Consider the following 13,764-nt stretch of genomic DNA (forward strand, 5'->3'; position numbering starts at 1 on the left):
TGTAACAATTTTTTGTTTTTGTCTATTTATCTAAAATTTGAACTTCTGACCATTTGGTTTTCTGTAATTGAGTTCTGCCAACCTTGAAGTGGTAAACTCTCTATAAATTTTTGTGTCTTTGTTCCGGAAGCGTCCGATATAGCGAAAAATGTGCCAATCCTTGCCTCCCTCCCCAGGTTGTAGTCGTTTTCATTGACAACAAAGCTTGACCTTGTTCTAAAAATCTCGAATTTTTCGATTCGTCTGTTTGAAAGTGTCCACATATTTTTTCAGGCCACTAATTATTATTGACATTTCTCCGTAAAGGTCAGTCGCAAAGTGTGATTAAAACAAAGTGTAAATTTATTTATTTACAAAAATTTCACAAGAGTAGAAAGCTGCAGCAGGAATGTGCATCTAAAATCGTCTTCATTATGCAAGTGCAACAAAAGCAAAAGCTTTTGTGCTGGGTAACGGTAGTTGGAAAGAATGGCCAAAACCTGCAATCATGCATTTGGTGGCTCCCACTCCCCTCGGAGTCTTTTTTCCCTCCTACGTTTCGAAAGTCTCTAAAAGTGTCACGAAACAAAAGCGGCCTTAAGACTAGAGCCGGTAAGACAGTGGACTTTTGCTCGTTTTTTCATGTGATGTCAAAATGGGAAAGTTCGGAAACCGAATGATTTGGCGGTTCTTCGTCGGCAATTAAATTTGGAAATTATTGGCCGGGTGGTGACCCACTTTAAGGCTACGTGATGGATCTCCAAATAAATACAACGGCGTTTCTCTCACGGTTTTATTTTTTATTCTCTGACTGCAAAGGCCCATCTAAGACCCGAAATAAATCCGAGCGCTTGATCCCTTGCAAACTCGTCCCTAAATTTACTAAATTTTGGCAAAAACATACTAACACTACTTTAAATAGATGCGAACCCGTTTCGGTAGCAACTGGAGGTGGAGACATAAACAAATAAAACGGTTTTTAGCTCGTTTTCAGATTTTCAACATGCTCGAATGATTCGTAATTAGGGTTGTTCGACAGGACGCAACTCTACCACACAATTACAAGAAATTTCTAATTATTTGTCAGCCACTGAAACGCTTCCATTATTTTTTTATTCCAAAATCTACAACTCCATATCGGATCTGCACACCTAATTTTAAGCAGATTTCCTACTTTTATTGACAAATTCTAGTTTTTTTTTCTATTTTTATTACTATTTAAAATCTATCTTCAAAGAGAAGAATGATATACGTTGTCAATTACTATAATTCATTCTATTTCAATCGACAATAATATAAAATTATTAACAACGTGTAGCATTTATGAAAGTACAATTATTGTAAAAGTGTTACAATTGAAATTAATAGACAAGGTGAATCAAGCTTTGTCCCCAAAACACTTTTTCCAATTAAACTAAAGTTAAAAAATGTATACAGAGTGGTTTTGTTGTTATTGGTATTTAGAAATAGTTCTGCTACAAAATAATAGTCAATGGGTTTGCAAAATTTGGAGCTCGTAGCACTCTCGCTTTAAGAGATATTAAGAAAAGATGAAAACAAATTTAAAATTTTGACCCATTTTTGAACAGTTGTTTATAGAAGAAATTCACATTATTGTGTGTGCTAACTATTCCCAAATTTTCGCTACTAAAAACGGGACCACGCTGTATATTACACTAAATTGGTATTTCAGCTTACTAGAAAAAATGTCGAGAGCTGATTTTATGAGAAATACTAATTTTGAGATCTTTTGTGAAAGAATAGAACAATTTTACCAAAATTCATAGAAAAACAAGGGCCTTGTTAATATGAAATACACAACACATTTTCTAAAAACATTAACTAGCTATATACAGGCTGACTCAGAGGTGATGTGTAATCGGTCCATAGCTTTCTTGCTATTTGATATATTCACATGTTGTTTTCAACATCCGGTAGATCTACTTAAATTACACATTCTAAAAATATTTTTATTATACACAGGGTGTTGTATACAAGTTATACCTTTTTAAATAGAACAACCTATATATTTTTACATTATTAGTTTGTACGTAAAAAAATAATGGAACTCGTAAACTATTATAAGTCTATCTCTCTCTGTTGTGAAATTATTCAACATTTTATTACAAAAAAAACGACATTTAAAGTATGTATTTCTTTTCACGTATCGATAGTATTTTGTAATAATTTTTTCAAAATCTGGAGAAAAGTCCAAATTATTTATAGAAACCGCATATCGTTGAAAAGCTTATTAAAATTGTGAAACAAAAATAGGGTGTTTTATATAAAAAAAGAGTTACATCTTCGACTTTTTGCATATTGGCACACACTGTAAATTGTCTGCGTGATTGAACTAAAAGTTGACGTGCCAAAACTGGAAACTATTATGAGTTTTTTATTTACAAACTTGTCAGAAAATTGTCATAGCCGACTTCGCAATGATTTTCTTAATGTCGATTTTTTTATAACAAAAAGTTGAATAATTTCGAAACGGAAAGAAATAGACCTATAATAGCTTACACAAAGTACCATTATTTTTTAAACTAAAAAATATACAGGGTGTTCTATTTAAAAAAATATAACTTAGTTTATCACCCTGTATACAAACTTGATTCACTTTGTAGAAGGTTATATGTGAGTTAAATTTCGAGATTTTTAAAGAGACACAAAATATTAGGTTTCTTAAATTTTATATCTTCTTTCTAGATTTTGTACAGTACAACTTAAATGATTAATCACAGGCGACGGTGATCGGAAATTATATTGATTTTTAGAAATATGACTTAATCAATTAATTAATTAATTAAATTTAAAATAAATTAATAGCGTTTTTGTGTGTTCTTTTTTGTTTTAAGAAATTTTCTTCTAACAATAAACACAGCATTAATGACATTTTAAAAAACTACTATCGAATTTCAAATTTATAACTACTTCATTAATTTTGTCTAAATACTTTTCATTATTTTTGTGTTCACGTATATTTTTTGTACATCTGGCAAAAAAAGTACTCATCCGCTTGAGCTGTACCAAAATTGTGAACAAATTTAGTTGAGTTTGTGTAATTACCATGAGGAAACCATAAATCTAATCACAATTTCAATAAAACGGAACCAGTAGCGCTTTGAAGTGTTGCACATCAAATAGTAAAATTTTTGCTTTAATAAATTTCTAGTAATATTAAAAAAAAAATAATCTATACAGAATGTCTCATGCTACTGAAGTTTGTCAGTATTGTTTTTGAGACACCTTGTATCTAAAAAAAAATAGTTCTTCTAGTGTAGTTTTTGTGTAAATTTGGTCGTGTTCTAGACTTATCAAAAATTGGTTTGGTCCTTCAACCCTGTGAAATTTCGCCCCCTCTGCTACAGAAACAAGTTCCCAGTGGTTTGAAATGCAAAAAAACGCAAACATATTTACAATTGTTGAGAAATCGGACGGTAATCATAACCTATTTACATTGTATACAGTAATAAAAAAATACAACAATTTCCATCCCAACAAAATTCTCTAGAATTTGTGTTCGTAATAAGTGCAATTTCCAGCTGAGGTGCATTAGAAAAAAAACGCTACAAACTACAAATATGTGATCTATATACAGAAGTACAACATGAAAGGCTGATTAGACCGCTGAAGCGACCGAATCTAAAAATTCTCACTCTATGTTTTGCACTTGTACATCGAAAGCAATAGACATCTAGAAAAGAGTAATTTCTACACTTGGTCCTTCCATGGCACTTCGTTCGCAGTCGTCTCAACGCAAAAATGCAGTTAATTCCCGCCGCATTCCCACTTTAAGGGTTTGTCGAATTTGGAAGACGAGAACCTGTTCAAATAAGGTTTAAAGACCTTGGGGTCATCGCGCTCCCAAAAATCTTAGTCGAAGCCTTTATTTTCGTACTCTCCAGACCCGACATCCGGTTCCGTCGTGTACGATATGTCATTTGCGAAGATATGGACGTCGTCTTCGGGCCGGCTTTTGTACACGGCGGCGGTGATTTTGGGCTTGCTGGTGGTGGTGGTGTCTTTGAGACGTTGGAGAGGCTCGTCGTTGATGTATCCGTTGTAGATGTGGTAGCCGTAGACGCCGTTGTCGTAGCACTGCTGGGTGCTGTAGCAGTAGCTGGGGTGCTCGTTGAGGGTGGGGTCGGATTGGGCCAAGCCGGTTCTGATTTGGGCGARCTGGGAATCGGGGGTGGCACGGGCCGGAGACGACGTTTCTATGTAGTAGTCGTCGCATTCTTCCAATGTTTCGTCGTCGCTGTACCTGGAAACGACATTGCTTCTGACTTGCACTGTACAGGGTGCTGCATTTTGGATGTCCGAATCTCCGAAACTAAGAGGTTTAGCCAAAAACGAGTAACACATTCTGGGGCTCATTTTTTGAAAAAATAATATTGGTTAAAACCGCATCCAGCTATCGTCTTTTGTTTCAACGTATAGACAAAAAATGATATTTTAGCGAAATCTAAAAAAAATCATATCTTCGTTATTATAGAAGACACAGATTTGAAATAAAGACACTATACAGGGACTTTATTACGTAGATTTTAATAATGTAGTTAATATTTTTTTCAGTTGTTTGTTTAGCCGTAATAAAATAAACTTGTATTTTTTTAAATGGGAATCATAGATGGCTATGTCATTTTTAAAAAGCTTGTTTTTTTCTTCTCTAAAAAATATATATTTGCAACAAATTATTATAATACATTTTTATCAAAAAATTATTTTTGATTTTTGTTTGCAGTTGGCCATGAAAAAATGTTGCATCTTCAACTAAAAGGATTTAAACTATATTATTCAACCAGTATTACTAATGAAAGAGTTTTCTAAGTATGTACTAAGTAATGAAAAAAATGCAAAATAAATTGTAAATCAACTTATTGGCGACTAATAACATTTGTTTGTTTTTAAGCAAGCTAACATTTTCATTGTAACTTCTAGTATTACATAGAGTGTTGTAAAAAAAGCCGCTTTAATTCTTCAAAAAAATATATTTTATATGACACAAAAATGACGATATGGTTATTCAAATACCCAAATTCCGTATATGTGGAACGTTATCCCACCTCCATTAGATCATCAAAAAAAAGGTTTTTTCTAATTGTGTTGACTGTTGACACATTTGTTTTTTCTATTTTTGGATTTTTTAAAAACATGTAATAATTTTGTTCTGAGGCGCACGGATATTTGTTCAATACTTCTACCGTATGGTATTTTTAAAATTTTTCTAATTTTATCTATTTTTTTGTTTATTTTACAGTTCACAAAACTCTTATTGATTATTATTTACACATTTTGAGTAAAATAGTTTTTCTATGGCCAACTATTATCAAACAAAATATGTATTTTATTTTTTAAGTACAATGATAAAAAAATATTCTGTTACAAATATATATTTTTCAGATCAGAAAAAAAAAGCTTTTCAAAATTGCCATAGCCGCCTATGATTTCCATTTTAAAAAATACAAGTTTATCTTATTACGGCTAAACCAATAACTGAAAAACATTGTTAACTACATTATTAAATTCTACGTAAAAAGGGCCTGTATAATGTTTTTGTTTCAAATCTGTATTTTCTATAATAACAAAGATATGAATTTTTTTAGAATTTGCTAAAATGTCAATTTTTGTCTGTAAGTCGAAAACAAAAGACGATAGCGGGATGCGATTTTAACCAATATTATTTTCTCAAAAAATGAGATCCAGAATGTATCACTCGTTTTTGGCTAAACCTCTTAGTTTCGGAAGTTCCCTATTCGGACATCTAAAATGCAGCACCCTGTACATTTAATTTTTTTAACTAGGGTCACGGTACTTTACTTATTTACTAGCATGATTTAGCTATAATCTTAATTATTCATACTTTTTTCTTATCAGTCTATTTACTTTACTTAAGTTTGGATTAAATCCTTGTCAGTTGTTGTTCCCATATTTACTTCCGTTGCCACTTCTCAGATTTGAAATTTTTACCAAGTGAATAAATACTAAGTATACATTTTGATAGTGTTTTTCCTTGTTTTAAAACTCCAGAAAGACAAATGTTGTTGGGGGTTACAGATAAGAGAAGAAATTGCAAAAAATTAACAACATTTCGTTTTCAAAACATATAAATTATATTTATTTTTTGTTAAATACAACGCAATAGACATAAATAAACATTATGTCAATATTAAATTTTAAATTTAAAATTAGCAATAAAAACAAATTGTTATGTTGTAACTAAACAAAAAAATTAATAGATAAAAATTTTAAATAGGAAGAAATAGAGTTAATTTAATAAAATCTATAGAAATGAGTAAAATCGAATAAAATTAAACCAAATTTAATAAAAGTAATAGAATCAAAAATGTATAAAAGTATGAACTATACAGAGTGTGTCAGAATTGGCGCCTCAAAAAAAATTTTTAGTAAAATACCAGGAACATGAAAAAAGTGTATAAAAAATTGTATCTCTCATAAAATTTTTACATTTATTTTTTGACATTTGACATTTTTTTATGTCTATTTAATGATACTGATACTACATTAAACAGAGTTACAAACTCTCATAACTTCGAAATTTTTATAGATAGAATTTAATTTTTTTAACATTTCTTTTATGTTACGTTACATGGTTGTATTTTTCTCAAGAGCACGAGTTCTGGCGCACTTGTATAAAAAATAATAAAAAAAAATATAATGACAAAAAATTGATAAAAATAAATCGTTTTTAAAATTTGATAATAAATAAATAGAAATGAGTAAAATGAGATAAATATAATGACTAAAATTGACCAAAATTAAATATTATTGAATAGGATTGCAAGAAATAAGTAAAATCAAATAAAACTGAACAAAATTAAATAGAAATTAATGGGACTGTAAAAAAATCAGTAGGTAATATAAAAAAATAACTGAATAATATTAGAAAAAAAATTAATAGAATTGAGTAGAACTAAATAGTACTCAATAAAAGAGTAGAATTGAATAGAAATGAGGAAATAGAACTAAATAGGATCAAAAAGATAATATTAAATAAAATTAAGTAGAAAGAAAAGAACTGAACGAAAATTGTGAGGATTGAATATAATTGAATAGTATTAAGTAGATTTAATACGAACAGAATTAAATAAAATTGAACAAATTTAAACAAAAGTAAATAGAAAAAAAAAAATCGACTGTAATACATAAAAAGAAATTTTAACAGAAATAAATAAAATATACAAATAATGATTGAAAATGGACAAAACAGAAAGAAATTAAATAAAAATTAATAGAACTGAATAAAATTAAACTAATTTATAAATAAAAATTATTACAATTGAGTAAAAGCAGACCGAATTGAATAGAAATAAATAAGGCTGAGAGGAACTGATAAGTGATAATTAAAAATAAACAAAAAATATAAAAAGTTATAAGAAAAATATAATATGAATTAACAGAATTAATAGAACTGAATAGAATTAATAGAAATAGGTAGACTACTGATAAAAATTAATTTTATGATGTGTAAATAAAAAAAGCACTTATGCCAAATCCAGATATTTAAGCTATTTTTAGAAAAGTAAGATGTTTTAAAAACTTGAAAAATTATAAATACAGGGTGATTTCTTAATATTGCAAAAAATTGCCACCACATATTCTACATTGAAAAATAACTCTAATTTGTCAAATGAACGATAGTCCTATAAAGCGTTGTTACAAATATACAGGGTGATAAAGTTTTGTGATAAAAATTTAAATCCATTAGTTTCTCCGAAACCACTTGAGTTATTATACATATTTTCATAAAATTTTACAAGCTTTGTGATCTAAAAGCGCTTATTTTTCGGCAGTAACTCTATTATTTTATTCGCTTATCAGTGGCGTGCGTAGAGGCGTTTTTTGTTTTATTAATTTTTTTATTAGTGTTATGTGGTTGCAATTTTTAGACAATATCAAGAAAACATCCTGTTTATCTTGGCATTTCGAAAACCATTATTCATGATTCCGTTTTATTTAATTTTTTTAATTTTATTCTTGTGAATTCGTTAAATTTAGAAGTTGTGTGTCGAACAAAGTGAAGTAAAAAAAAATAAACCCTAGTGAGAAGTGGGAGGTTAGGTAGGTAGAAATAACAAATAAAGAAAAACAAAAAAAATGTATTTATTCACGTTTTCCGTTGACTTAAATTTGTAAATTTCAAAGTTGGTAATATTTAAATAATTGTCGCCTCATTTCTTTTAATTTTTTAACGTAATTTATTTCTCGTTACTTTTCCCAAAATTTCAGATTGTTTTTCCCTCTCGGCACTTTTTTATTCCATTTTAATCGTTTCGCAATTACAGTAATTTAAGTGCCAAACCAAGTCTTTCATAATTATGACATTTTTTAGCAATGCAAAAAAACTATCCTCAAAAACCCAACCTGTCTGGAGGATTATGCACCAGAGCACATTGATCGCTCACGGAGACCGACAATTCGGGATCAGCCCCCGACTGTGGCCCCGAGCCGGGACTCCTCCTAACCCCCTGCTGCACCTCCACCACAAACACCCCATCTCGAGCCCCCGGCGAGTATTTCATCGTTGTCTCCCGACTATCCTCCTCGATGTCCTACAACAAAATACAATGTTTTCTTCCGGGTGGAAAAGTCGCGCTTTTTTCAAATTACATTTCGCTCCTCCGTTTCGACAATCAGATGGTTGTTCTTCAGCGTCATGGTGATGATGCTACCATTGGTGCTGGAATGGTTGTTGCTCCTTATTTGGCTGACACCTGTGTCGTCACACACTTCGACTTCCTCGGTGGTTATGGCCAGATGCGTCTCGCATTTCTGCCAACACAACAAAGAAATACTGTTGAATTCTTTAAAAAAAAAAAAACAGAAAAAGGATTAATAGAAAAAAACCAGATACAAAAATTTATAGAATTGAATAAAATTAAATAAATAAAATTGAATAAAAATATTGAATTAAACAGAGTTTTTTTAATTTGCCTCTATTTTGATTTTCTAATAGACATAAAAGAATGCAACGTCATCATGTGCGATGTCTTATTAGTCAAAAGGCGACTAGATCAAATTTTGACTTTTCAATTTAAGACATGAAATGTCACAATCTCTAAATCGATAAAAGTAAAAAATTTTATTTAAAAAGAGTATAAAAAAAGCAAATTACAAAAAATAGTATAAAAAACTTGTTTCATAAGACCTTGAAGTACTCACTTTTTAAAATAACTCGTGGCTAAATCACTCGTTTATTAAATTTGAATTCGTTCTTCAAGATGTTTTGTTTTTTGTTTTTTTAATATACTATAGTAAAACTGAATAAAAATTAGTAAAAATAAATAAATAAAAATAAATCGAAATAAAAAAAAATGCACCAGTTTAAAAAATGCATAAAAATGAGAAAATTAAACTTATTAATAGGGTTAAATAGAATAAAATAAAATTACGCAAAATTAATCTCAATAAAAATTATAATGAAATAATACAATTGAATAAAATGTAATGAAAAATAACAAGTTTGAATAAAACTGGTAGAATTGAAAAGAACTGAGCAAAACAGAATAATTAAACCGAATTAAATAAAAATAAATAGAAATGAAAACATTTGAGAAAGTAATAAATAGAAATATAAACACATAATATAGGTATGTAATTCAATAAAATATAATAAAAAGTAACAAGGTTAAAAATAAATTATAATAATGTTTATTACCAAAAAAAGTTACAAAAACATAATGTTAAAAATAATGCAACGATAAAGATGAAATGAATTAGGTAAATTAGGAAATCTCTTCTCTACAAATGATAAAATTAAACAAAAAAAGCAGAACAGAAAGAATTAAAGCGAATTAAATAAAAATAAGTAGATAGTTGAACAAAATTGAATATAAATAGGTAAACAGTTCAAAATTGAACACAACTGAAAAGAAATTAGTACGATTGAATAGACTTGAGTAAAATTGAACAGAATTTTGTAGCGAATTGTATAGAATTTAAATAGAAATAAATAAAAAAAAATTGAGTAATGAATGAAGAAAGATAAGAATTTATTAGAATTAAACAGAAATTAATAAAACTGAATACAAAATTACGCAAATTTTATTTGTAAATATTTAAAAAAATACAAATGACTGTAAAAAAATAAATAGAAATTGTTAGATTTAAGTAAAATTAAACAGAGACATTGAATTAAATTAAGTAAATTTGAACAGAATTGAATAGACATGAGCAGAGTTAAGTAAAGTTGAATAAGGTTGAAAATAAATAAATCGAATTGAGTAGAATTAAATAGAAATAAATTAAATAAAATTGAGTAAACAATAAATTAAAAAAAGAAAAGAATTCAACAGAACCAAACAGAATTAAACAAAAAATAATAAAAAAATGGAATCAAACAAATTTAAATTAAATTTAAAAAAATGAGTAGAGCTGAAAAAAATTAAGCTGAAATTGCTTGATTGCAATAAAATGGAATAGAAACATTGACTAGAACTAAGTAGCATTGAACAGAATTGAATGTCATAAACAAAGTTGATTGAAATTGAACAAAATTGAATTCAGTACTAGTAGAAATGTCTAAAATTTAACACAACTGAACAGAAATTAGTACGATTGAGTAAACTTGAGTAAAATTAAACAGGATTTTGAGGTGAATTGTGTAGAATTGAATAGAAATTAATCAAATAAAATTGAGTAATGAATGAAAAAAAAAAAATTATTAGAACCAAACAGAATTAAACTGAAATGAATAAGATTGAATAGAAGTAGGTAAAATTATAAAAGTTTTAATTGTAAATATATATTTAGAAGAATACAAATGAGTAGAACTGCAAAAAAATTAATCGAAATTTTTAGATTTAAATAAAATTAAACAGAAACATTGACATAAGTTAAGTAAATTTGAACAGAATTGAATAAACAAGAACAGAGTTGCAAAATTGAATGAAGTTGAAAATAAATAAATTGAACTAAGTAAAATTAAATAGAAATAAATAAAATAAAATTGAGTAAACAATAAATATAAAAATAAAAGAATTCAACAGAACCAAACAGAATTAAACAGAAAATACAAAAATTGAATAAAATGACATAGAAGTAAACAAGTTTGTATCAAATTTAAGAAAATAAAAATGAATAGAACTGAGAAAAATTAAGCTGACATTGCTTAATAAAATTGTCTAGAATTAACTAACATTGAACAGAATTGAATAGACATGAAGTAAGTTGGGTGAAATTGAACAAAATTGAATTTAATACTAGTAGAAATGTAAATACTAGTAGGAATGTAGTAGAAATGTGTAAAATTGAACAAAACGCAATAAGTAGAATTGAGTAGACATTATTGAAATTCAATAAAATTCAAGAAAATTGATCAGAATCAAATGTAACTGAATAAAATTTATCATAAATTACTTGAATTAAATTATCGATTTAAAAATCTCATTATACAGAGTGCGCCAGAACTCGCACCCCAGAGAAAAATTCTATCTATAAAAATTTCCAAGTTATGAGAGTTTCAATTTTGCAATTTGACTCTATTTTTGTTGAAAAAATAATTTTGCTACAGGCTATTAGAAGGAGAAACAAGGCAGCTGGATACTAAATGTTATTTGTGGCTTTTTTTGACAAAATTTTTGTACCTTTACAAAATAATTATAAAAAAACCAAATGCAAAATCTGTTTCATTAAGTAGACATAAAAAAATGTTAAATGTCAAAAAATAAATGTCTTAATTTTTTTTTCATGTTCCTGGTGTCTCATCTTATTTTTTTCTCTGTTCTGCCACACCCTTATTTTAATGCTTTTTGTTACAAAAAATACACAAAAAAATAACAAACCATGTAAAAATTTCTGGTTTTTGTACGTAGCCCGTGAAATAATTGTTGCAAATGTCACAATCAGTGACAGTACTTTTGCTGATGGCCGTACTCAGTTGTTCTATTAATTAACATATCATAAAATCGAATCGTTGAAAGCTTTGATGTGCGAAAATGTGTAATCGCGGCCCTTGGGGGCACAAATCGCGTGTGTTTAATGAATGGTATTAGAGCGATTTGTGAAAATATTAGTAAAGTCGTGTGAATGGTTTAAGTCAGTGCTAATATTGACCCCGCCGAATTCTTATTTGCGGAGTGCAACGGCCCCGTTAAACAAAACAAAACTTCTTTCTTCGTCGATGATTAGGACCAGATACATTGCATTTTTCCATCCTTGTCGGTTTGACTTTGCGAAAGTCAAATGCATCGCGCCGAATTCAACGCCGAAATTCGCTCTCGCTCCAATTCGACCCTYTTTCGTGTGTGTTAGACGGAGACAAACACATCCGCGGACGTCACGTGCAAAGTGCATATCCACTGGTTATTAAACCCGTGTTTTGAACATTATATTGCTATCTATGCAATAATAGTGACTAGACGAAAACAGTCAAATTTATTTTTAACGCACGCCAAGGACAGGGTCGGACTGAGGATGTCTGGCATTCATGACTAATCGCAGACATGTTAATTGTGCGAATTACGAAGCGGTTCACGTGACCGATTCTAACACACGTTTCGAAGAAATGGGTTATGGCAGACGAATAAAACTTGACAAAAATTTCTTCGTTTACGCGATTTCGCAGAAAAAACGATGAATCGTGAAACGTGATGAAGATGCTGCGACATGGGAGAAGGCCCGGCCTTAATTAGGGCCGCGACCCGGGACACTCCCAATCGTAAAAAGAAACTATTTAGGCAAAATGAATGCAAAAAAAGATTATTTATGGCCATTTTTTTTATAAAAATATTGTGTAATCTAACTGTCATCAAAAACATAAACGATCAACTAATTTTCTAACTATATTATACATAATAATAATAATAATAATAATAATATTAAGAAAAATTACAATAAAAAAGTAGGGGTCTTAAATTCTTTTCATCTTAAGTCTTAAAGTAGGTCAATATATCAAAATTTTCCATTTAAAATTGTTTTTCTTGATCGGATTAAAACTTTTCCAGCCATCAACAATATACTGAGTGTTTCTATAACCGGAGCCAGGTTTCAATTAACGATTTTTTTTAACTGACATTTTTCAATATTCAAACTCTATTCGTTTCTTTAAGTTAATTGTAAAGCTCTATTATTGGTTAAAATTCGTCATTTATTTCCGTTACACTATGTATAAAAATGTTTAATAAAAAAAAATATTTCTTAAAAATGAAATGTTTTTTAAGAGCGGTTTTCAAGTTATAAAGAAAGAGCCAAAAATACTGAGTAAAACATTACGAAACAAATACCTACTTTGCTTTTTTTAGGTTCTGTATATTTTTTTAATTTTAATATCAAATATTAAATTAACAAATTTATTTAAAAAAAACGAAACAAATTATTTTTAGTCAAAAAAATGGTTATTTTTTTTTTAAATAGAGTGATCAAAAATGATGTTTAAATTGACAATACTAATAATATTTTTTGAAATAGTATGTTTTAATAATAATAAGAAAAATTACAATAAAAAGTAGGGGTGTTAAATTCTTTTCATCATCACCTAATAATAATTATTATTGAGTTTTGCAGTCTTAAATTAGGTGTTCAATATATCAAAATTTTACATTTTAAATTGTTTTTCTTGATCGGATTACAACTTTGCCAGCCATCAACGAAAATATACTGAGTGTTTCTAAAACTGGAGCCTGGTTTCATTCAACGAAATTTTTGTTTTTTTTAAACTGACATTTTTTAGTCACATTTTTCAATATTCTAACTTTTTTCGTTTCTATAATTTATATTGTAAAGCTCTATTATTGCTTAAAATTCGTTACTTATTTCCATTACACT

General features: G+C 28.6%; 1 protein-coding gene across 1 annotated transcript in view; it reads right to left on the reverse strand.

The window, feature by feature from the left end:
- Window positions 1–775: 775 nt before the first annotated feature.
- Window positions 776–13,764, reverse strand: part of LOC123016474 — a 25,675-nt gene continuing 12,686 nt past the window's right edge. Inside the window, exons 5-7 of the mRNA XM_044416889.1 lie at window positions 8,611–8,772; window positions 8,365–8,552; window positions 776–4,243 (exon numbers count right to left, since the gene is read on the reverse strand). Of these exons, the coding sequence (XP_044272824.1) occupies window positions 3,853–4,243; window positions 8,365–8,552; window positions 8,611–8,772 (741 nt within the window). The 3' untranslated portion in view covers window positions 776–3,852. The remainder of the gene's footprint in view (window positions 4,244–8,364; window positions 8,553–8,610; window positions 8,773–13,764) is intronic.

The sequence above is a fragment of the Tribolium madens genome, unplaced genomic scaffold (assembly GCF_015345945.1).
Source record: "Tribolium madens isolate multiple individuals breed KSU strain unplaced genomic scaffold, Tmad_KSU_1.1 Scaffold_1;HRSCAF=32;Tcas5.2_LG8, whole genome shotgun sequence".
In the NCBI taxonomy this organism is placed as follows: Eukaryota; Metazoa; Arthropoda; class Insecta; order Coleoptera; family Tenebrionidae; genus Tribolium; species Tribolium madens.